Genomic DNA, 22,500 nt, shown 5'->3' with positions numbered 1-22,500 from the left:
AGTGGAAGTTAAGTCCGGTCAGAGGAGAACTGGTCTAAACTGAGTCTGGTTTCTCCCAAGGTTTTTTTCCTCCATTCTGTATGGATGGGGTTCTGGTTCCTCTGGTTTGTTTGGTTGGGGACACTTAACTTCTAGTGATTATCATCGAGTTGATTACAGAGACTCTGAATATATATATTAAAGAAAAAAGTTTAATCTCGTCATTATATATCACTATCACTCTGTTCTCCTATTTTATACTGTTCAGTGCTTTAATACAATCTGTATTGTTAAAAGTGCTATTAAAAAAAACATGTTTTTTGACCAAATTGTTATTATCTAATTGTGTACTTAAATTTAACAGCTGACGGATAACCATTACATATATATCTGATATTATCAGGGTGATTTTGTTCCTTACACAATTTAACTAAATTAAGCTATAGCGAATGTTAATGTTGAATAAATGTGTCTCAACGGCACAGCGCGCTATAGTGTAAACTATTCATTACTCAAACGGTATTAGTACGCTAGTATGCTGAGTGTACTTCATCTGTTGCGTGATCACGTGCTTCCGGTCTTCGCGCGCCTGTCGCCGGTGAGTGACGTCAGAGCGGCGACGTGTCAGTCATGGCTGCCGATATAACATTATTATTCAAAGCCAGCGTGAAAACGGTAAAAACGCGAAATAAAGCGCTCGGATTGATCGACTCTTCCAGCAGAGACGAGTCCGGAGGAGCGAAGAGAACAAGACCCAGAGGAAGAGACGGCTTCGGCGGCAGAGCCAGAGAAGTGGTGAGATATACACAGATTATATGAACATTTACAGAATAAACTCACACCGACTGACGTGTGACTGATATCGCTTTCATACTTTGCTTCTTTTTTTAAAACTTTTCACCAGAACTGAACACAACGTGAAAAACATCTAAAAAACAAACACCTTTTTATGTTTCATGAAAAAGAAAAAGAGTCAGTGTGAGAATAATGTCTGGTTTTGTAGATTTAATTAATATAATTAAATATCAGCAGAAAAAACAACGTGGAACAGGTCTGGAATAAGAGAGAGAATGATGACAGATTGATTGTTTTTGAGTGAATTACTGTACAGACCTTTAAATGATCATTAGAGATGTGATGATGATATGAAAATGTTGTGTCATTATTATTATTATTATCATTGTTAGTATATTAGTATATTTTTCAGTATCATTGTGAAATGTGAAGGAAATGTTCTAGAAATACAGACACATGACCAAGTTTTATATTCAAAATCAACAAATTAAATGACTTTTTTTGCATAAACACTAAAACAATAACATTATCAGTGACGTCTGGGTTTGAAATGACTGACAACTAATTTTCTAATAATATGTACGAAATGCTGAAATAAAAAGGAAAAGCTTCATAACACGATAAACCTTGCATTCAGCCTTTAAAGAAAGAAGAAGGTCGAGTCAAAATAATAAATGATTATATGTATTTTATCTATAAATAATTCTAAATAAGTTCAGGCTGAATAGTGCTTTGATACATAAAATATAAATGAAAGTAAAAATAAATAAAAATAGAGGTCTCTGTAAATCTGTCTCTGACCGCAGCAGAATGATTTCTGATTAAAACGCTGCTTTATTAGGAATCACTTGAAGTAAAGATGATCTTCAGAAGCTGATTCGTGTAATGAATGAATCTGTGTGTTGTTTTGTGTTCTTCTAAACACTCTGGTGGTGGTTCTCTGGCCGGGGAGTGATTGCTGTGATCTGATCTTGTGTTTCTGAGCTCCGCTTTGATTCTGTAAACATGCTAAAATACCATTTCGATTCAGCTTTCGAACGGTTTCTCTCAGAAAGCCGATCCGGACGGCCGGTGATTAGAGGTGGAAGATCAAAACAGAGTGAATATTAAATTAGTCCGGCAGTCGCGGCTCTTAATGCCCAGCAGATGTTGGGCTTCTCTTCACGGGACAGATAGGAGCCTCGTCAGACTGGTCTTGATGGACCGGTGGAGGCGGGATCGGGGCCTGGAGCGCTCCAGATCACTTTACCTCCATGTAAACCATCTGATGGACTGCACACACGCCACGGCGCTCTGAAACGCTCTTCTCAGAGACTCCTGAAGAGCAGCCTGCAGCGTCACTCGTGTGTTTCTGTCTTTAGGTTCAGCAGCTCGGTCGTGAATGGGTGCCGTCAGAATCCACAGCGCTCCAGTCCTTCAGTCCCCATCTGAGATCAAGATCCTGTGTGTAATTAACACACAACAACTGTTTTTTCTCTGGACGGGGCTTTACAGTTAAATTACAGTAGATTTCAGTGAAAGGCGGCCTGCTAAAATAAATTCAGGGAATGATGTCTAATTTCCGTACCATGATCTGTTTCACCTGTTGTTGAATGATCGATATCCTCTGAGCATTTCTTTGTTTCTGAGTTAAAGATGGCTCGGAATGAAGCCTCCGCAGGAGTTTGTTCGGTTGAGGACTTTTAAGAGTTGATGTGAATCACTTCCGGAGGATCGTTCGGGATTCTTTTAACGAATCTTTTGTAAACAGTGAATCACTTTGAGCAGCTCCCCAAATTTAAGACAAAGTCTTGGAGATGTCTGTGTGGGTTCGTCCTGTGTGTGGAGGTCTTTTCTGATTCTTTTCCAGATTAACGAGCGACTGAATCGTTGGTGTTGTTCCCCGAGGACTCGGTTTAGAGGTTGATTCGTGTCCGCTCAGGTTTAAAGACTAAACTAGTCACCTTTAATCCTTCTCTTTCTAAAGACCAATAAAGTGTAACATCATAAAGCGTCTGTCGGGCTCATAAAGAGAGCATTGTACCGAATCCTCCCTCGAGTGAAAGTGAACCGGCGACAAAACCCTCGAACCGACCCGAACCCGTCACCGGTGATCTCTATCGGTCTCCATGGAGACGGCTGAGGGAAACGAACGGGCGCACGACTTCACAGAACACACCCGCTCTGTGTGTGTGTGTGTGTGTGTGTGTGTGTGTGTGAGGTAAACGGAGGGTCTCTGATGATGAGATTAAATGTAGCCAGGCAGACTGTCTCCTTTAGCCCTGACACACACACACACACACACACACACACACACACACACACACTCGCCGGACTCATTGTTTAGGTATTACTTGCTCTTTAGGATCTTAAATTACCAGAGCAATTGATCTCTCTGCCCTCCTGCAAGGCCTCCAGGCCCACTGTGGGAAACACTCACACACACACACACACACACACACACACACACACACACACACACACACACACGCACGCGGGTCGCTGCTGCCCTCTGCTGGTGAGCAGAGAAACTCAAACACACACAGATGTTCATGCAGATGTTATTTTGAAGTCATTATCACACTTTAATTTGAATGGTCTTATTTTTCACTAACTAGCTCAAACATGTAACTGCAACATGATTTAACTTTACTTTATTAACCCTTTAGTTAAAGATGTAAACCTCAAACTAATCATAATATTAAATATCTGTGAAAAAGATGCATGAACTACATTTTGTACAAACTTGTTTTATGCGTATGTCCTGAAATATTACGAGGAAATTCATTAAATTCTCAAAAGTCCAGGTAACTGAAATTCGAAACGGCTGAAAGTTATTAATTCTTATGTTTCTATCTTTCAGTCCGTCACCGTGATGCAGACATCAGACATACAGCACTAGTTCTTTACAGGTTTTAGATGAAAGTGTGCTGTTTTTCTTTGTTCTGTAGAAACATGGACGTCTCTCTCATTAAACAGCATTCAATAAACCCTGCGTGAAAGCGGCGCGTCACACCTGATGCTTAATCATTATCTTCTCTGTGCTCTCATCATTGACATATTTTTAAAGTGTCTCATTCTAACACATCTTCACTTTTTTTGTTTATAATGAGAGAATTGGTGAGTTTGAGGCAGTGATTGGCGTCTGATTGGCCGTTGTGTTCCTAAACTCAGCAAAATCACAGGGGATGGGTTGTAATATGCATCTCTTCAGAAGACGTGAGAATCTTTAAGGACTGAACTCTGTTAGAGATACACCCAGCGTGATGGACGCAGGATCAGTCTGTCTGTGGTCATGTGATCTTTCTGGATCACTGTCAGACGAATCACAGACTCAGACTCTGCTGCTGGGAACGTTTGATTCGTCATGAACAGCAGTCGACCTCTGACCTCTGACCCCACTGACGCTGTTATTCCAGCCGCCAGGATTAGACCACCGCTGTGTGTGTGTGTGTGTGTGTGTGTGTCGTTAAGTGATTCTGTTCAGGTCAAATTCTACAACTGCAACAATTACCTAATTGCAGTTATTAAAGCAGCAGAAAGATTTCAGTAACATTAGCAAACAATCCTCTGCCCTCTTTACTCCATCTGTCACTCTCCTTGTGTGTGTGTGTGTGTGTGTGTTTGAGACAATATTGACCCAGTGTGTGTGACCTGCTCTGGTTTCTGCAGATCTCGAACATCTCGAAGCTGAAGGACTTCCTGCTGCAGCACAGGAAGGAGTATGTGAGCGCCGGCGGGTCAGTCTCTGTTTCTGATGATCTCACAGCAGCGGGAGTGTTTCTCAGAGCAGGATTACTGTGATGTAATGTGTGTGTGTGTGTGTGTTCACAGTGTGCTGTGTTCAGATGTGTCTCGTATGACGGACAGCGAGAGAGATCAAATCGACCAGGATGCGCAGATCTTCATGAGGACCTGCGCAGACGCCATCGGCCAGCTGCGATCTGAAAGTGTGTGTCAGCTCTCGACCACTGCATCATGTTTGAAGTCGTCTTCATTTAATTCTGTAGTGCTTTATACAATACAAACCATTCCAGTGTTGTGTGTCTCTCTCTCCGTGTGTGTGTGTGTGTGTGTGTGTGTGTTCTGTAGTGGGTAAACAGGTGGTCTCAGCACAGGTGAGGGATCATCGTGCAGCAGTGCTGGATCTGATCGAGGCATATCTCAAAGGTAGACAAAAGACGTGTATATGTGTACACACACACACACACACACACACACACACACACACACACAACGGTGATCACACATTGACTTGTGTGTGTGTGTGTGTCTGTGTAGGTGTGTGTAAGCTGTATTCTGAACAGAGGGCTGTACGTGTAAAGAGAGTCGTGGACAAAAAGAGATTGTAAGTATAACACATACACACACACACACACACACACACACTCACACACACACATACACACACACACACACACACACACACTCACACACACACACACACACGAACGAACGAATAAACATCACGGTAAACACATCATCATGTCATTCCTTTAAATACATAAAATGAAGGAAGAAATGCATATTTTTGTGTCATTATAAAATAGTATAGAGACTATGAAGAAGCTATAACAAAAAACTTTGTCTGGTTTTAATCAGTTTTAGCTGGAAAATTAATCCCAGAAACAATCTTTAAAACTTGAATGGAGTGTTCACACTGAATGTGTTTCCAGATCCAGATTAGAACCGGAGCAGATCAGTCACGACAAACCTCCGAGTAATGGAGAGGAGAACAACGGTGAGACACACACACACACACACTTACACACACCACACACACACTTACACACACCACACACATACACACTTACACACGCACTTATACACTTATACACACCACACACACCCCACACACACTTACAGACACACCCCACACACACTCTATACACACTTATACACACCCCACACACACTTATACACACCCCACACACACTTACACACACCACACACACACTTACACACTTACACACGCACTTACACACACACTTATACACTTATACACACCCCACACACATTTACACACACACACACACACACTACACACACTTACACACTTACACACACACTACACACACACACACACACTTATACACACCCACACACTCTACACACATACACACACCCACACACACTTATACACACCCCACACACACACACACACCCCACACACTCTTAACACACACCCACACACACTCTTAACACACCCCACACACACTCTTAAACACACCCCACACATACTCTATACACACCACACACACCCCACACACTCTTAAGCACACACTTATACACACCACACACACTCTATACACACACACACACCCCACACACTCTTAAGCACACCCCACACACACTCTTATACACACCACACACACTCTATACACACCACACACACCCCACACACTCTTAAGCACACACTTATACACACACACACTCTATCTATACACACTCTTAAACACACCCCACACACACTCTATACACACCACACACCTACACACACTCACACACACACACACACTCTTAAACACACCCCACACACACTCTATACACACCCCACACACTCACACACACACCACACACACACTCTATACACACTCACACACACTTATACACACACACTCAAACACACCCCACACACTCTCAAACACACCCCACACACACTCTATACACACACACACACACACCCACACACACACACACACACCCCACACACACTTATACACACCCACACACACTCTACACACCCCACACACTCTTAAACACACCCCACACACACTATACACACCACACACACACTATACACACACTCACACAACACACACCCACACACTCTCAAACACACACCACACACACTCACACACACACCCCACACACACTCTATACACACACACACACACACTCTACACACACACACACACACACACACTCACACACACACCACACACACTCACACACCCCACACACACACACACACACACACACTTACACACACACACACACACTTACACACACACCCACACACACTTATACACACACACACACACTCTATACACACCACACACACCCCACACACTCTTAAACACACCCACACACTCTAAACACACACACACACACACTCACACACACACTCACACACTCACAAACACACACCACACACACTCTAAACACACCACACACACACATACACACCCACACACACCACACACACCACACACACTCTATACACACCACACACACACTCTATACACACACACACACACACCACACACACTCTCATACACACCCACACACACTCTATACACACTTATACACACACACACTCTATACACACCACACACACCACACACACCACACACAGTCTTACACACACACCCACACACACTCTATACACACACTTATACACACACACACACACTTACACACACTTATACACACCACACACACACTTACACACACACACACACACTCTATACACACCCACACACACACCACACACACCCACACACACACACACTTACACACACACACACACACACACACACACACCACACACACACACACACACACACACACACACCACACACACTCTCTAAACACACCCACACACACTCTTACACACACACACACACACACACACACACACACACAGTCTTACACACACCCACACACACTTATACACACCACACACACACTCTATACACACCACACACACCCACACACACTCTTAAACACACCCCACACACTAAACACTCCCACACACTCTCACAACACACACACACTCTCTACACACCCCACACACACACACACACCACACACACCCCACACACACACACACACACACCCCACACACACTTACACACACACACACCACACACACTTATACACACCACACACACTCTATACACACCACACACACCCCACACACTCTTAAACACACCCCACACACACTCTTAAACACACCCACACACTCTTAAACACACCCCACACACACTCTATACACACCACGCACACCCCACACACACTTATACACACCACACACACTCTATACACACTCACACACACACTCTATACACACCACACACACCCCACACACTCTTAAACACACCCCACACACTCTCAAACACACCCCACACACTCTCAAACACACCCCACACACTCTATACACACCACACACACACTCTATACACACAATGGCACCCAACATCAACAAGATATATATCAAGTTCCTGATGTAGCTGAGTCTGTGCTCGTTTGAATGACGTTGTTGGTTGACCTGGACGTTGTTGTCTCCTTGCGTCTCCAACTTTTCTTGTTACTGCCAGTTTGCCATGAGTAACGTGTGTGTGTGTGTGTGTGTGTGTGTGTTGCAGATAAGCCAGTCTCAGACACTAATGTGGATCTGTGGGAGGATAACAGAGTCGAGGATGATCTTTCACCAGAGGAAATACAGATGGTACAAACTCACACACACACTTAATCATGACTGTGTGTAACACTGATGCAGTGATCACGGTGTGTGTGTGTGTGTTAGTTTGAGCAGGAGAATCAGAGGTTGGTTGGGGAGATGAACAGTCTGCTGGATGAAGTCAGGTGAGATTGTGTTTTTATCATCCTGAGACGACACTCATTACACACGATTAACACACAGTGTGTGTGTGTGTGTGTGGTTTAATCTGCCTGTGTGTGATAGAGAGAGAGAGTGTGTGTGTGTGCTGTTTGAGGTTTATGGGACATAAATGTGTTCAATGACGTGTGTATGACAGAGGTATTACAATCTGAAGGAGGTTTATGACACTGATGTCTCCAGAATTCAAAAGACTTAAAAACAAACTGTGTTGTATAGAAATACATTACAACTTATAAACCATAAATACTAATGTGTGTGTGTGTGTGTGTGTGTGTGTGTGTGTGTGTGTTCTAGGCACATTGAAGGGAAGGTTGTGGAAATCTCTCGTCTGCAGGAAATATTCTCAGAGAAAGTTCTACAGCAGGTCAGACACCTCACTTTTTTTCTAAAATAATTGTTTTTTATGAATTATAGAAATTCTTTGTGGAAACCTTTATCAGATATTACATTCTTGATCTGTTGAAAATAGTTGCTGCTTGTCATCTCGCATTCATTTGAGTGTTACATCACAGATTAGATTCTCAGAGTAGTTTGGATCGTGTGTGTGTGTGTGTGTGTGTGTGTGTGTGTTACAGGAGACTGAAATCGACAACATTCATCAGCTGGTTGTTGGTGCAACAGAAAATGTGAAAGAAGGAAATGAAGATATTAGAGAGGTAAAAAAAACAATAAGCCCACATATATTTCATTATTGTAATTATATAGAATTATAATTGAAGAGTTGCATTAATTGAGCATGTGCAGCTAATAAGGTGTGTGTGTGTGTGTGTGTGTGTGTGTGTGTGTGTGTGTGTTCATCAGGCGATCAAGAATAACGCTGGGTTCCGTGTCTGGATTCTGTTCTTCCTGGTCATGTGTTCGTTCTCACTGCTGTTTCTAGACTGGTACGACGGCTGAGACACAGACCGGACTGGATCTCTCTGTGTGTGTGTGTGTGTGGGAGGGAGGGAGTGTGTGTGTGTGTGTGTGAGGAGTGTGTGTGTGTGTGTGTGTGTGAGAGGGAGTGTGTGAGAGGGAGTGTGTGTGAGGGAGTGTGTGTGTATCACTGTAAAGAATCCTCTAGATGTGTAACATATGAACTAAGATTCAATAAACCTGTGTGTGTTTGTGGTCAGATCTTCTCTAGAAACACAGGTCACTTTATTTGAGTGCAGTGTGTTTCATCTGAAGTCCTCCAGATAGTTTCTTTCTGTGTGATTTTCACAATACAGGGCTCTTAAAAGATCAAACTGTTTTATTAAATCATAAGTATGTTGAGTGTGTAAGAGATGGACACAGTATGTATTTTATGTGTGCAGACCTCAAGAGAAAAGACACTGATCACGTGTGAAGCTGCACGTTTGTTCATGTTTTTCTGGAAATGAATCAGCTTTATTTACTGATTTAAATCAGATACGGATCTTTAAGAGAATCATACAACGTTTTAAAGAAGAGCATTTTAATGAAAGACTGAAGAGAAAGAATGAATGTTTTAGTCATCAACTAAAGCCTTGTGTGAAACTGATATTATTTACAGCCTTAATGTGAATAATCTCCAAGAAGATGTCTGATATTAATATTTAATAAAACAGTAAACCGTTAAATTATTGTAATGCACAGCCCTGTTTTCTATGAATGTGTGTTAAAGTGTATTTTCAGCATCATCTCTCCAGTCTTCAGAGTCATGATCTTCAGAAATCATGATAATATACTGATCTACTGCTTGAGAAACAACACTAAAGATGTTAGTTACAGTAGACTTCTACATCAACATACTGCTCTTTTAAACGTTCTATTCATCTGTGAACCCAGAAAAATAAAATGCATGCGTTTTTACAGAAATAAAAAATGTTTTCAAAATTGATAATCAGAAATGTTTGTTGAGCAGTAAATCAGTCTATTATTCCTGAAGATCATGTGACGCTGAAGATACAGAAATAAACGACACTTTAACACATTCACAGAGAAAACAGCTGCTTTACATTTTAATAATAGTTCACTGTTATGAATTACTTACAAAATCTTGATTCCAAACATGTTTCCAGAATCCAAGAAGTTTAAAAACAGACAGAAGAGTCTTGACTAACTGATCAGTAACTGTCATCGTGAACACACACACACACACACGCACACGCACACGCACGGCTCAGTCCAGTGTTTAATGGGGAGCCTGGGAGCCTGGCAGCCCCTCAGAGGTCATGTGACAGGAAGTTCAGTTCTGGGAGTGGTTCTGCAGGGTCTTCATGGCTCGTCCCCAGAGTGCTCCGCTGCTCATCTCCTCTGTGCTCCTGCAGGAGTCTGTGTCTGCGTCTGCGCGGCTGCAGTGAGAGCTGCGGTGTCTGCGCAGGACTGCGGTGCGAGAGAAGCTCTTCCCGCAGGTGTCACAGGTGTAGGGCCGCTCGCCTGTGTGAGAGCGCACGTGACGCTGGAGATCCCCGGAGCCCGCGAAACACTTCCCTGCACACACACACACACACAACATAGAGTATCATTGTGTAAAAAAAAAAAAAAATCACAGAATTAATGTTCTGTTTAGTTAAAAGCACTATATAAATAAGTGATTAATAACTTAGTAGTTACTTATGCAGCTCAGTGTGTTTATGTCTAGATCAGAGTCTGATCGCTGTACGGCTGGTCGTGTGTCTCTGTGTGTGTGTGTGTCTGTGTGCTACTGTCTGTCTGTGTGTGTGTGTGTGTGTGTGTGTGTGTGTGTGTCTGTGTGTGTGTGTGTGTGTGTACGCTCCCTCACCGCAGGTCTGGCAGCTGTAGGGCTTGTCTCCTGTGTGTCGGAGCTTGTGTTTGAACAGCTTCCTCTGCATGTTGAAGGATTTCCCGCACTGCTCACAGGTGAACTCCTTCTCGGTGCTGTGTGTCTTCTTGTGTTCCTTCAAGTTGCTGAAGTTGCTGAAACCTGTCGGACAGAAGAGGAGGTCAGCAGCGCTCTCACGCTCTCCCCGTCAGTGTATGATGACCAGTGACGCTCAGCTCGTCCACACACACTCCTCTCTGTCTGTGTGTGTGTGTGTGTGTCTCACCTCGTCCACACACACTCCTCTCTGTCTGTGTGTGTGTGTGTGTGTCTCACCTCGTCCACACACACTCCTCTGTGTCTGTGTGTCTCTCTCTCTCTCTCTCTGTGTGTGTGTGTGTGTGTGTGTCTCACCTCGTCCACACACACTCCTCTGTGTCTGTGTGTCTCTCTCTCTCTCTGTGTGTGTGTGTGTGTGTGTGTGTGGGTGTGTGTGTCTCACCTCGTCCACACACACTCCTCTCTGTCTGTGTCTCTCTCTCTCTCTCTGTGTGTGTGTGTGTGTGTGTGTGTGTGTGTGTGTGTCTCACCTCGTCCACACACACTCCTCTCTGTCTGTGTCTCTCTCTCTCTGTGTGTGTGTGTGTGTGTGTGTGTCTCACCTCGTCCACAGATGTCACAGAGGTGCGGTCTCGCTCCAGAGTGGACGATGATGTGTCGCTGGACGTCTCCAGACGCTGCAAAACTGAAGCAGAGAGTCATTCCGTGACGAACATCTCAGCTCTGTTATAAACACACTCTCTGGAAAGGTACGGTTATTCAGGCGACTCATTATCAAATGAAATATGAACAGAGTTCTATTCACTTCCAGCACATTACTCTGATCCCTGTATGACGTCAGGTTCATGATTCCAGTCTGGTTTTCTTGTCAAAGGCTTTAAAGGTTTTTCCAGAGGATGTGATGGATTTTTATCAGTCCATAAATCAGAATACACTACATACAGTGTGAATGAAATAAGATTATAAAGAGGAGAAACACTAAAGTTCAGTGTAAGAAAAAAAAATCTACAAACACAAAGATAATGTGCAACGAAATAAACATTTAAATAGAGCACAAACACACCTCAATGTTTGAATTAGTTCTGTTTTCATACACATTTAGAAATAAGATCACATGGGTTTGAATCAAGATTGTAATCTTCTAATGATTGATTGTGCAGCTCCGCTCTTGAAATCTGGATTTTGGCTGTTTTCACTAGACTGTCTGGTTTTAGTGAGATTCAGTCTGGTTCAGACTCACCTCTTTCCACAGAGCTCACAGATGTACGGCTTCTCTCCTGAATGTCTGCGCAGATGCGTCTGCAGGTTTCCTGCCTGCAAACACACACAGACACGTGAACATATGGGTAGGAACACATCAGCTGTGTGTGTGTGTGTGTGTGTGTGTGTGAGAGAGAGTGAGTGAGTGAGTGTGTGTGTGTTACATACTTGTGAGAATCCTTTCCCACACACGTTACACTGGAACGGCTTCTCACCTGCAGAGAGAGAGTGAGAGAGTGTGAGAGATCTGTGTGTATGTGTGTGCCTGTGTGTGTGTGTGTGTGTGTGTGTGCGTCTGACCTGTGTGTGAGCGCTTGTGCAGCTCCAGGTTGCTGGGATGCTTGAACGTCTTTCCACAAACCTCACAGCAGTATTTGTTCCCGCTGCTGACCTCTGACCTCTCTGCGTGACCTCTCGGGTCGCTGGGCTCCTCCACAGCCGCCATCTTCAGCTCGGACACTCCTGCTGGGTCAGAGGTCACGGAGAGGTCCGAGGCATGGGCGGGGCGAGTGGGCGTGGCCACTTGTGGGTCACAGTGCTCCGCCCCCTCCTCCTCCACACTTACGTGCGAGCGAAGGTAGTTGAACTTCTTCAGGTAAACGGTTTTCTTCGGCCGCAGGACGTGCAGGTGGGCGGAGTCTGAGCTGCAGGGGTGGGCGGAGTCTGATACGCACGGATTAGAGGAGACAGAACTGCATGGATGGGAGGAGTCTATGCTACATGGGTGGGTGGAGCCAGAGCTGCACGGATGGGCAGAATCTGTGTTGCATGTGTGGGCGGGGCCAGAGCTGCACGGATTGGCTGAGTCTGTGCTGCACGGGTGGGCGGGGCCAGAGCTGCACGGGTGGGCGGGGTCTGCTGCAGGAGCGCTGGTCGGGAGCGGCTCCTCCGGCGGGAAGCTGCAGCTCTGCTTCAGATACTGTCTGGTGTAGAAGTTCCTGAGCTTGTATCCGTGAGGCAGGGGCTTGTGTAGATCTGTGTCTGACGCTAACGTTCCTCCGATCACACCGTCCTGATCGTTAGCTGCGTCGCCGGCGAGAGAGAGAGATGCGTCGGTCGACGCACAGGGCTTCAGGAACGCCTGACACATGTTCAAGATGTTCAACACCTGAAACACCGCCAGCATTAACAAATAAGATCAAGTCACGTTTATTTCTATAGCTGCTTCCCAGCAGTTCTACAGAATACTCAGTTAACTCAATCAACGGTTAGGTATTAGTATTATTATAATTTATATATTTTTTTTTATTTGTTCATCCAATTCAGTTCATTTTCGAATTGTTCAATTTAAAGTTGATTTGATTCATTTCGTAACTGATTTTGATCAAATTATTTCAAAGTTGAATGAATTTGAATTCAACTGTGATTGGGTTTCAAGTCCTTTCACTGATGAGATTCATGTTGATTGAGTTCATTGATTCACTTCACTGTTGATTCAATTCAGTTTAATATTTGCAAAATTCATCAATTATTAAAGAAATTCACTTTCATTGATTCAGTTCTGTTCTCACTCAGAATCAGTTCACAGGAACAGTATCTTAAGTATCATGTTATTGATGTGATATCAGTTCTAGAGAAGCAGTGGCCATGAAATAGAAACCAGCCGTTTTTACTTGATGTATGATCAGCCACCTCTTGTTTGTTTTGGCTCATTTTTTCGTAAATGCACCAGAGGTACAGGATTATTTTTATTTTACCTTAAAATGACATCAAATGGACTTAATTTTAAAAAACTTGTTGCACTAAACATGATTTGATTTAACATTTCGAAGTAATTTATTTAAAGCATATTTTGGTTTTATTTAGTTTCACTGGTAAAGACCTTTCTTCTTTACATTCAATTTGAAACAGAAAACAAACATCTTTGTTCGGACGCGTGTCGATAGCGCCGCTTGGATTTAACCACACAGAAGATAAATGCTGGAGTCTGTCTGTTTGTTCTGGATGCTCAGGTGCTGCAGGTAACTTCAGATCATAATAGTTCTTGTTTTTAGCAGCCAGTTTGTTCTACTTCCATTCTTTCATGAAAAAACAATAACATGGTATCAGCCTCAAAAAACATGATCGTGCATCCTCATCACCTTTGACCACTAGGTTTTTTTGGTATAGTCACATCCCTAATTCAGTTTAAAGTTGATTCAACTGACTTAATTGATTCAGTTCAGTTTAGTGTTGATTTAATTCAGTTTAAGCCAGGGTGTAGATTGCAGAGAGAGAGAGAGAGAGAGAGTGTGTGTGTGTGTGTGTGTGTGTGTGAGAGACCTGCAGGCTCTGCCCGATCTCCATCAGCGCGTGCACGTTGTCCTGGTTGAGCTCCAGGTGTGTGTGTGTGTGTGTGTGTGTGTGTGTGTGTGTGTGAGAGAGAGACCTGCAGGCTCTGCCCGATCTCCATCAGCGCGTGCACGTTGTCCTGGTTGAGCTCCAGGTGTGAGGTGTACATGTAGTCCAGCACCTGCCCGATGCCGCCCACGTCCTGGATGGCCAGGTGGAACACATCGCTCTTCTGCGCCGGTGAGTTCTGGAACAGAGACCTGCGGAGCACAGGCGCGTCCACGTGAGAGAGGAGCGGGGAGCGCGCGCCGCCGGACGCTGACGTCACGCGGGCCTCACCTGAAGTACGCGCTGAAGGCGGCGAGCACGTTCTTGTGCGCTTTGAAGCAGACGCCCTTCACCACCAGCATGCAGTCACACAGCAGGCCCTGGATGCGCTGCTCCTGCAGCTGCTGCAGCACGTACACGCTGTGGCTGCTCACGCTGTCCATCTGCGCAGACGCACGCAGACGCGCTCCGGCGGGATAACGCGAGGGTTGCTCGTTTCGGACTTATTAAATATCACTCATTGCCTGCGTGTGAAAACGTCTGTGAGACATACAGTTACTATAATGATATTAGTGAAAGCAACCTAGTGTGTACGAAGCTGAGTAAAGAAAGATTCTCTCCTCTTACCTTTCAATCGGATGGACAGGCACTGGGCGCATAACGTCATTTCCTCATTTCACAATAAAAGTTTTTTTTTTTTTTAAAGCGTCCCGTTTAATTTGAACGCATTCACATTTATAAAATACACTTTATTATTGCTAGACTAGGTTTTGTTAGAAAAAAAAAATATTCTGCATTGTAAAGTTGAAGCGCTAAAATGAAACTTGAAATAACTAAAAAGTTTAAATTGAAAAAAAAAGCATACACAACATATTCTTTAACTATATACACGTCTATTTTTCCGAATAATTTTTGTCACATTTTTTTTAATTTATTTTCTTAAATCCCCGTTCTGTTTTTTTTTCTTCACGTGTTCTCAAAACTTTTGTTTTATTTCCTGTTTCCTGTTTCCGTTCGGAGGGAAAACAGAGCGGAACCACACGTGTGTCTGTGGCATAGCGTGGGTTCCACTGGAGTGTTTTTACTTTAATTAAACAACGAGAAGTCCAGTTATTACCAGATACTCGCTCACGAGGATCGAGAGAACCGGACCGGTGAACCGAATCACTTCAGTGATTCTTTAACACTCGTGTGAAAGAGTCGCTGCTTCATCATAGAATCACAGATCAGCTCAAGTGCAGGGACACAGGTAACATGAGTTATGAATCATTATCTCTCGTGTAACATTACATACAGCACGGGCACTGAAGGCGTGTTTTCCTGTCGCGGCTGATCTTCATCAGGTCTTCATCATGGTCTTCTTCACGTGTAACGCCTGCGGCGAGTCTCTGAAGAAAGCTCAAGTGGAGAAACACGTGCTGAAGTGCCGAGCCTGCCAGGTTTTGTCCTGCATCGACTGCAGCAAAGACTTCTGGTAGGAAGTGTGTGTGTGTGTGTGTTTATAATATTGAAAAATATGTTTTGAATAAAGCAAAAACAAATAAACGAGTAACAAACGTTTTTATGAATGACAGAAGTCCACAGGCTTTTTAAAATCCCAAATATTTTAACTGGTGCTGTTGCATTTCCGTTTGAAAATCAGTTCAGTTCAGTTGCTGCAGTTCCTGGGGATGAACCCAAAGGCTATTTCTTATTAAGCTGGGCTGCTTTTTTAAGACTTTACTTTCTAAGCAAATTAAGTATGTTTTTATCATGTGAAAAATTACTAACATTGCAGATTTTTTAGGTTGTTTTAAATAAAAACAACTTACTATATGCATACTACTTACAGAACTGAGGTGATTTTTGATGTGTTTGGGTAGGACTGCCTTTGTGTCCGTACTCAAATTTAAAGTGCTTCCACACAGCTGAGGTTTTTGGCATTTTAGTCTCGTTCAGATGAATTCTAACGTTCAGTGTTCTCTCATGGGTGATTCCAGCGCAAATTAGAACCTTTCCTCTGGGTTGCCAGGTTTTCAAAAAGAAAAAAGGATATTAAAATCTCAAAATTGGACATGCAATGCCAACCCACTGAACAAATAATCAGATCGTCTGATCCAGCTCTAGTGGTGGTGATGATGTTAAAGTGAGTTGTGCTGTGTTTGTTCACAGGGGAGATGATTACAAGAACCACAACAAGTGCATCAGTGAAGACCAGAAGTATGGTGGTAAAGACGTCCAGGTGAAGGCAAACAAAGGTGATGTGAAGCAGCAGCAGTGGATTCAGGTGAGCAGAGCTGAACATCTGCCAAGTTTGATGGGTTTGTCTAGTTGCTCACACGTGTTGTTCTTCTTCAGAGGATCCAGCAGGCCATGGAGCAGCCCGGTCTCAAGCCCAACGTCTGGAAGATCCTGCAGATGGTCAGCACTCATAATAATGTGCCACGCAAGAAAGCCAAGTTTGAGGTGAGAATCTGAGATTACTGTGATGGTGATTTGTTCAGTCTGATGATCGAGTGCTGAATCACGGATCTGTTCACTTGCAGAACTGGATGAGGAACTGTCTAAAGATCTACGACCCATTATTACTGGACAAGGTCTGGGAGATTTGCTCAACAGCTGCCAACAATGTAAGTTCTTAACCTTTCTTCTTCAGCACCAGTTTACATCCAGATCGCATTTCACACCAACTTTAACGAACAAGTCTGATGATTTTTATTTTTTATGCTATTGTTGTTTTTTTTTAAATAATTCAAATGTTTATTTTTGATTTTCTTTATATAGTAAGCTTATTAAAATAATTTTGTTTCATGATGTTTTAGAACAGTAACCAAATCAACCATCAGGCGGCTAGTGAATGTGAAAGCAGAAGTGACCCCAACGACTGTGCTGAGACGAACAAAAACAGTGATGAAAAGAAAAAGAGAAAGACTGATGATACGTTAGATGAGCAGAATGGAGAAAACACAGATGAGAGCAAGTGCAGGTAGTTGAGCTTCACCATGTAAATTAATTTCATGGGTGGGCGGAGTCTGAGCTGCACAGTGATCTGTGTGTGTGGTGGTGATGGTGAGCGTGTGTGATGGTGATGATGTGACTGTGATGGTGTTGATGATAAAGGTGTGTGATGGTGAGGATGTGAGTGTGTGATGGTGAGCGTGTGTGATGGTGTTGATGATAAAGGTGTGTGATGCTGAGTGTGCGTGATGGTGGTGGTGTTGATGTGACTGTGTGATGGTGAGCGTGTGTGATGGTGTTGATGATAAAGGTGTGTGATGGTGATGGTGTTGATGTGAGTGTGCGTGATGGTGATGGTGTGAGTGTGCGTGATGGTGTTGATGTGACTGTGTGATGGTGAGCGTGTGTGATGGTGTGTGATGATGAAAGGTGTGTGATGGTGAGCGTGCGTAATGGTGAGTGTGTGATTATGATAAAGGTGAGTGTGTAGGTGATGAGTGTGTGTGGTGAGCATGTGGGAAAGTGGGGGTGATGATGGTGAGTGTTTGTGATGGTGATGAGGGTCAGCTTGTGTGCTGATGATGATGATGAGCGTGTAGGTGATGATGATGATGGGGAGCATGCGTTGTGATGATGTTAAAGTGAGTTGTGATGGTGGTGAACTTGTGCTGTGTTTGTTCACAGGGGAGATGATTACAAGAACCACAACAAGTGCATCAGTGAAGACCAGAAGTATGGTGGTAAAGACGTCCAGGTGAAGGCAAACAAAGGTGATGAGAAGCAGCAGCAGTGGAATCAGGTGAGCAGAGCTGAACATCTGCCAAGTTTGATGGGTTTGTCTAGTTGCTCACACGTGTTGTTCTTCTTCAGAGGATCCAGCAGGCCTTGGAGCAACCTGATGTAGAGACCAGCGTGCGAAAGATCGTGCAGAAGGTCAGCACTCATGATAATGTGCCACGCAAGAAAGCCAAGTTTGAGGTGAGAATCTGAGATTACTGTGATGGTGATTTGTTCAGTCTGATGATCGAGTGCTGAATCACGGATCTGTTCACGTATAGAAATGGATAAAGAACGGTCTAAAGATCTACGACCCATTATTACTGGACAAGGTCTGGGAGATTTGCTCAACAGCTGCCAACAATGTAAGTTCTTAACCTTTCTTCTTCAGCACCAGTTTACATCCAGATCGCATTTCACACCAACTTTAAAGAACCAGTCTGATGATGTACATCAGTGATCAGCAACAAGCGGCCCAGCAATAATATCGTCTCCGCGCGTGTCACAAGACAAAGGCGATGCCGTCAGACCAATGTTTACTGAAATGCCATTAATGAACTTATTCAAGTCCTCTTTTATTTTAGTAATTTTTATCCATTGCATCTCCCACATGTGTGTGTTAGTTCAGTTACAAAAGACACTGCAACAAGTTTAATTTTTCATCTAATAATTTCTTAATTTATCCTTTGTGTTTTGGCCTGCCATCTAGTGGTAAAAAAAAAAAGTTGGCCAATGCCAAACTTACTTGCTGACCTCTGGTATATACAGTGAGTACGGAAAGTATTCAGACCCCCTTAAATTTTTCACTCTTTGTTTATATTGCAACCATTTGCTAAAATCATTTAAGGTCATTTTTACCTCAATGTACACAAAGCACCCCATATTAACAGAAAAACACTGAATTGTTGACATTTTCTGCAGATTAAAAAAAGAAAAACTGAAATATCACATGGTATTCTAAGTATTAAGTATTCAGGCCCTTTGCTCAGCATTGAGTAGAAGCACCCTTTTGATCGAATACAGCCATGAGTCTTTTTGGGAAAGATGCAAGAAGTTTTTCTCACCTGGATTTGGGGATCCTCTGCCATTCCTCCTAGCAGATCCTCTCCAGTTCTGTCAGGTTGGATGTCAAACGTTTTCAGGTCTCTCCAGAGGTGCTTGATTGGGTTTAAGTCAGGGCTCTGGGTGGGCCACTCAAGAACAGTCAAGAACAGAGTTTTTGTACAGAAGGTTTTCGTCCAGGACATCCCTGTTCTTGGCCACATTCATCTTTGCCTCATCTTTTCCAGTCGTCCTGTCCCTGCAGTGGATGCCGTCTCCTCCACGCTTCACTGCTGGCTCTGTATGGACAGGAGATGAGCAGTGCCTGGTTCTCTCCACACATACCGCTTAGAATTAAGGCCAAAAAGTTCCATCTTGGTCTCATCATACCAGACAATCTTATTTGTCACCATCTTGGGAGTCCTTCATGTGTTTTTTAGCAAACTCCATGCAGGCTTTCATGTGTCTTGCACAGAGGAGAGCCCCGACTGGTGGAGGGCTTCAGTGATGGTTGACTTCCTCCCATCTCCTGACTGCATCTCTGGAGCTCCGCCACTGTGATCTTTGGGTTCTTCTTTACCTCTCATCAAGGCTCTTCTCCTCCGATAGCTCAGTTTGTCCGGACGGCCAGGTCCAGGAAGGGTTCTGGTCGTCCCAAACGTCTTCCATTTAAGGTTTATGGAGGTCAAGGTGCTCTTAGGAACCTGAAGTGCAGCAGAATTTTTTTGTAACCTCAATCCTGTCTCTGAGCTCTTCAGGCGGTTCCTTTTGACCTCATGATTCTCATTAGCTCTGACATGCACTGAGCTGTAAGGTCTTCTAGACAGGTGTGTGGCTTTCCTAATCAGGTCCAATCAATATAATCAAACACAGCTGGACTCAAATGAGTTAAATATCAGCAAAGGGTCTGAATACTTAGGACCATTTCAGTTTTTCTAAATCAACAATTTAGTGTTTTTCTGTACATTGAGGAAAAAATTTACTTGAATGATTTTAGCAAATGGCTGCAATATAACAAAAAGTGGAAAAAAAACTAGTATAAGTATAACTATTTTGGGGGGGGGGGTTTATTCAAAAAAAGGATTTTGGGAGTAAATGGAGAGAACTGTTGTGGATTCATACATCCAGCTACAGAACACTTAATCCCACAGTTTAATTTTCCAAAGAAAATATTATGATTTCAATTAGCTGTTTTCTATGTGAATGTGTTAAGCTGCAAGTTATTTCCGTGATTTAAATAAATCTTCAGTGTCACGTGATCCTTCAGAAATCATTCTTTTATACTGCTTTACTGATCAAGAAACATACATGATGTGCTTCTATTCAAACGTTTGGGGTAAAAAACATTTATAATGTTATAAATAATAAATGTCTTTACCCCAAATAAATACTGTTTGACTGAATTTTCTATTAATCTGTGAATCCTGAAAAATAAAAAGTAACGGTTTCCACAAAATACTGTGCAGCAGAACTGTTTTCAACACTGATAATAATCAGAAATGTTTGTTGATCAGTAAATCAGTATATTATCATGATTTCTGAAGATCATGTGACGCTGAAGACTGTTTTTACTATATTTATCAAAAAAATTCAGCCTTAAAAAATAAAAAATATGCTAAAAAAATATAAAAAAATACAAATAATAATTTATCATTATTATTATTATTATTATTACAACATAATTAGATTTGTATTGCTCTCTTTTCATGATGTTTCAGAACGACAACCATCAGACGACGAACAACTGCACTGAGACGAATGAAAACAGTGAGCGGAAAAATAAGAAGAGCAAGAGAAACGCTTCAGAGGAACAGAACGGAGAGAAAACAGAGGAGAAACAGAGGAGAAAAAAGAGGAAACGAGGAGAAGAGAAAGAACAGATCACAGAGGAAAAGAGCAGCAAGAAACAGAAGAAAAGAAAACGGGAGGCTCTTGAAGGTAAGGATCGGTGTCGTACCCACGCTTTGTGCTCACCTGACCTCTTATTCACTTCCTGTGTATTTGACCAATCAGAGACTGTGAATCTGGAGAGGGAGGAGCCAGAGAACCACGAGTCTGAATCAAACTCTGCAGGTATTTATTATATTACATGCATAATATTTGTGTGTAGATTTAATATAAATCAGAAATGGTGAACCTAACCCTAACTCCACTGCTGTATTACACTTTAATTCATAAAAACATGGACATGAAATTGATTGAACTCTGTATTTAAATCATGTATCATGTACTGATTCAGCAGCTGATTCAGTGAATCATCTCTGTTCGGTGGTAGTGACCGAAGCATCACTGATTCTCTGTTAAGATCTGTATTGTTAAAGTGTTATATTTATCTTCTGAACTCAGGGAAGTTTCACTGGAAAGGAACGATAAAGGCGGTTCTGAGAGACGCTTCCGAGGACGGACTGGCGGTCAAGAAGCTCCGGAAGAAGGTGAGCTGAAGACGTTTGATTGGTCAGAACGGAAGCGGGCCTCAGTCGGTTCTCACGGGTTCTCACGGGTTCTCTGGTGTTTCTGCAGGTTTTAGCGGCGTACCACTCGTTCTCTGGAGACTCGAACTTCAGATCAGAAGAAGAGCTTCTGTCTCTGTTCAACAGAAAGATCAACAAGAACCCAAAGTTTAAGATCCTTAAAGACAAAGTCAGACTGGTCAAATGATGGAGGCTGCTCTTCATCATCATCATCATCATCATCATCACCTCTAGCTGTAATAAATGCTGCTCAGTGTGAGTTTCATCAGACTGTTATTTGATAAGATTACACTTTATATCTAAAGTGGACTATCAGAATAAAGTATAACCGATTCCTCTGTCTTTTAGGATTGGAGTCTGGATCATTGTTTCATTAATTTCTTTTTTTAATTCTACAGTACAAAACACCATTATACACCATTATAAAACCAAACAAAGCAAGTTCTACAGGTGTCATGGTTTAACTACAGGTTAACATGGTTTAAACCGAAACTTTACTAACTACAGTAACATGATGAGAGACGGAG

At 42.9% G+C, this 22,500-nt stretch overlaps 3 protein-coding genes across 9 annotated transcripts; 2 read left to right on the top strand and 1 right to left on the bottom strand.

Moving 5' to 3' along the window:
* The first annotated feature begins 567 nt into the window (after window positions 1–567).
* On the top strand, window positions 568–9,557 carry stx18 (syntaxin 18). The gene is made up of 11 exons (XM_043231333.1): window positions 568–774; window positions 4,426–4,493; window positions 4,588–4,703; window positions 4,846–4,923; window positions 5,035–5,101; window positions 5,430–5,494; window positions 8,124–8,206; window positions 8,285–8,343; window positions 8,675–8,744; window positions 8,956–9,036; window positions 9,182–9,557. Exons 1-11 carry the CDS (start codon window positions 610–612, stop codon window positions 9,275–9,277), a joined length of 948 nt encoding a protein of 315 aa, XP_043087268.1. The 5' UTR covers window positions 568–609; the 3' UTR covers window positions 9,278–9,557.
* Window positions 9,558–9,707: 150 nt separating this feature from the next.
* zbtb49 (zinc finger and BTB domain containing 49) lies at window positions 9,708–15,491 on the bottom strand. 4 transcript variants are annotated; one of them, XM_043231327.1, is made up of 9 exons: window positions 15,375–15,491; window positions 15,039–15,271; window positions 14,797–14,959; window positions 12,729–13,536; window positions 12,597–12,643; window positions 12,409–12,482; window positions 11,771–11,853; window positions 11,109–11,270; window positions 9,708–10,816 (listed from the first exon to the last, which is right to left on the bottom strand). In XM_043231327.1, exons 2-9 carry the CDS (start codon window positions 15,188–15,190, stop codon window positions 10,572–10,574), a joined length of 1,734 nt encoding a protein of 577 aa, XP_043087262.1. In that variant the 5' UTR covers window positions 15,191–15,271; window positions 15,375–15,491; the 3' UTR covers window positions 9,708–10,571. The 4 variants fall into 4 exon arrangements, with proteins under 4 accessions (XP_043087262.1, XP_043087263.1, XP_043087261.1 ...); XM_043231328.1 differs by having other exon boundaries at window positions 15,039–15,287; window positions 15,375–15,476; XM_043231326.1 differs by lacking the exon at window positions 15,375–15,491 and having other exon boundaries at window positions 15,039–15,362.
* A 250-nt stretch (window positions 15,492–15,741) lies between these two features.
* On the top strand, window positions 15,742–22,442 carry lyar (Ly1 antibody reactive homolog (mouse)). Of its 4 annotated transcripts, XR_006248648.1 has the most exons (14): window positions 15,743–15,996; window positions 16,091–16,221; window positions 16,899–17,013; window positions 17,085–17,192; window positions 17,273–17,356; window positions 17,549–17,712; window positions 18,369–18,483; window positions 18,555–18,662; window positions 18,743–18,826; window positions 21,221–21,440; window positions 21,516–21,575; window positions 21,849–21,934; window positions 22,023–22,228; window positions 22,322–22,442. XR_006248648.1 is itself a non-coding variant. In XM_043231330.1 (13 exons), exons 2-13 carry the CDS (start codon window positions 16,100–16,102, stop codon window positions 22,158–22,160), a joined length of 1,404 nt encoding a protein of 467 aa, XP_043087265.1. In that variant the 5' UTR covers window positions 15,743–15,996; window positions 16,091–16,099; the 3' UTR covers window positions 22,161–22,320. The 4 variants fall into 4 exon arrangements, 3 of the variants coding, with proteins under 3 accessions (XP_043087266.1, XP_043087267.1, XP_043087265.1); XM_043231330.1 differs by lacking the exon at window positions 22,322–22,442 and having other exon boundaries at window positions 22,023–22,320; XM_043231331.1 differs by lacking the exons at window positions 18,743–18,826; window positions 22,322–22,442 and having other exon boundaries at window positions 15,742–15,996; window positions 22,023–22,320.
* The last annotated feature ends 58 nt before the right edge of the window (window positions 22,443–22,500 follow it).

This window comes from Puntigrus tetrazona, unplaced genomic scaffold (assembly GCF_018831695.1).
Source record: "Puntigrus tetrazona isolate hp1 unplaced genomic scaffold, ASM1883169v1 S000000302, whole genome shotgun sequence".
NCBI classification, from domain to species: domain Eukaryota; kingdom Metazoa; phylum Chordata; class Actinopteri; order Cypriniformes; family Cyprinidae; genus Puntigrus; species Puntigrus tetrazona.
Note: the sequence above shows the minus strand (reverse complement) of the source record. Positions and strands in the feature narration are given on the sequence as shown.

Excerpts from the sequence above, each read along its gene's own strand:
- zbtb49 (XM_043231327.1), bottom strand. The coding sequence starts at position 15,190 with ATGGACAGCGTGAGCAGCCACAGCGTGTACGTGCTGCAGCAGCTGCAG. Across the intron at positions 11,271-11,770 it reads CTGTGACATCTGTGGACGAG|GTTTCAGCAACTTCAGCAAC; the intron begins GTGAGACACACA and ends TCTGTCCGACAG. Across the intron at positions 10,817-11,108 it reads CTACAGCTGCCAGACCTGCG|GGAAGTGTTTCGCGGGCTCC; the intron begins GTGAGGGAGCGT and ends GTGTGTGTGCAG.
- stx18 (XM_043231333.1), top strand. The coding sequence starts at position 610 with ATGGCTGCCGATATAACATTATTATTCAAAGCCAGCGTGAAAACGGTA. Across the intron at positions 4,924-5,034 it reads GATCGAGGCATATCTCAAAG|GTGTGTGTAAGCTGTATTCT; the intron begins GTAGACAAAAGA and ends GTGTCTGTGTAG. Across the intron at positions 5,102-5,429 it reads GTCGTGGACAAAAAGAGATT|ATCCAGATTAGAACCGGAGC; the intron begins GTAAGTATAACA and ends ATGTGTTTCCAG.
- lyar (XM_043231330.1), top strand. The coding sequence starts at position 16,100 with ATGGTCTTCTTCACGTGTAACGCCTGCGGCGAGTCTCTGAAGAAAGCT. Across the intron at positions 17,193-17,272 it reads GCAAGAAAGCCAAGTTTGAG|AACTGGATGAGGAACTGTCT; the intron begins GTGAGAATCTGA and ends GTTCACTTGCAG. Across the intron at positions 18,827-21,220 it reads GCTCAACAGCTGCCAACAAT|AACGACAACCATCAGACGAC; the intron begins GTAAGTTCTTAA and ends ATGATGTTTCAG.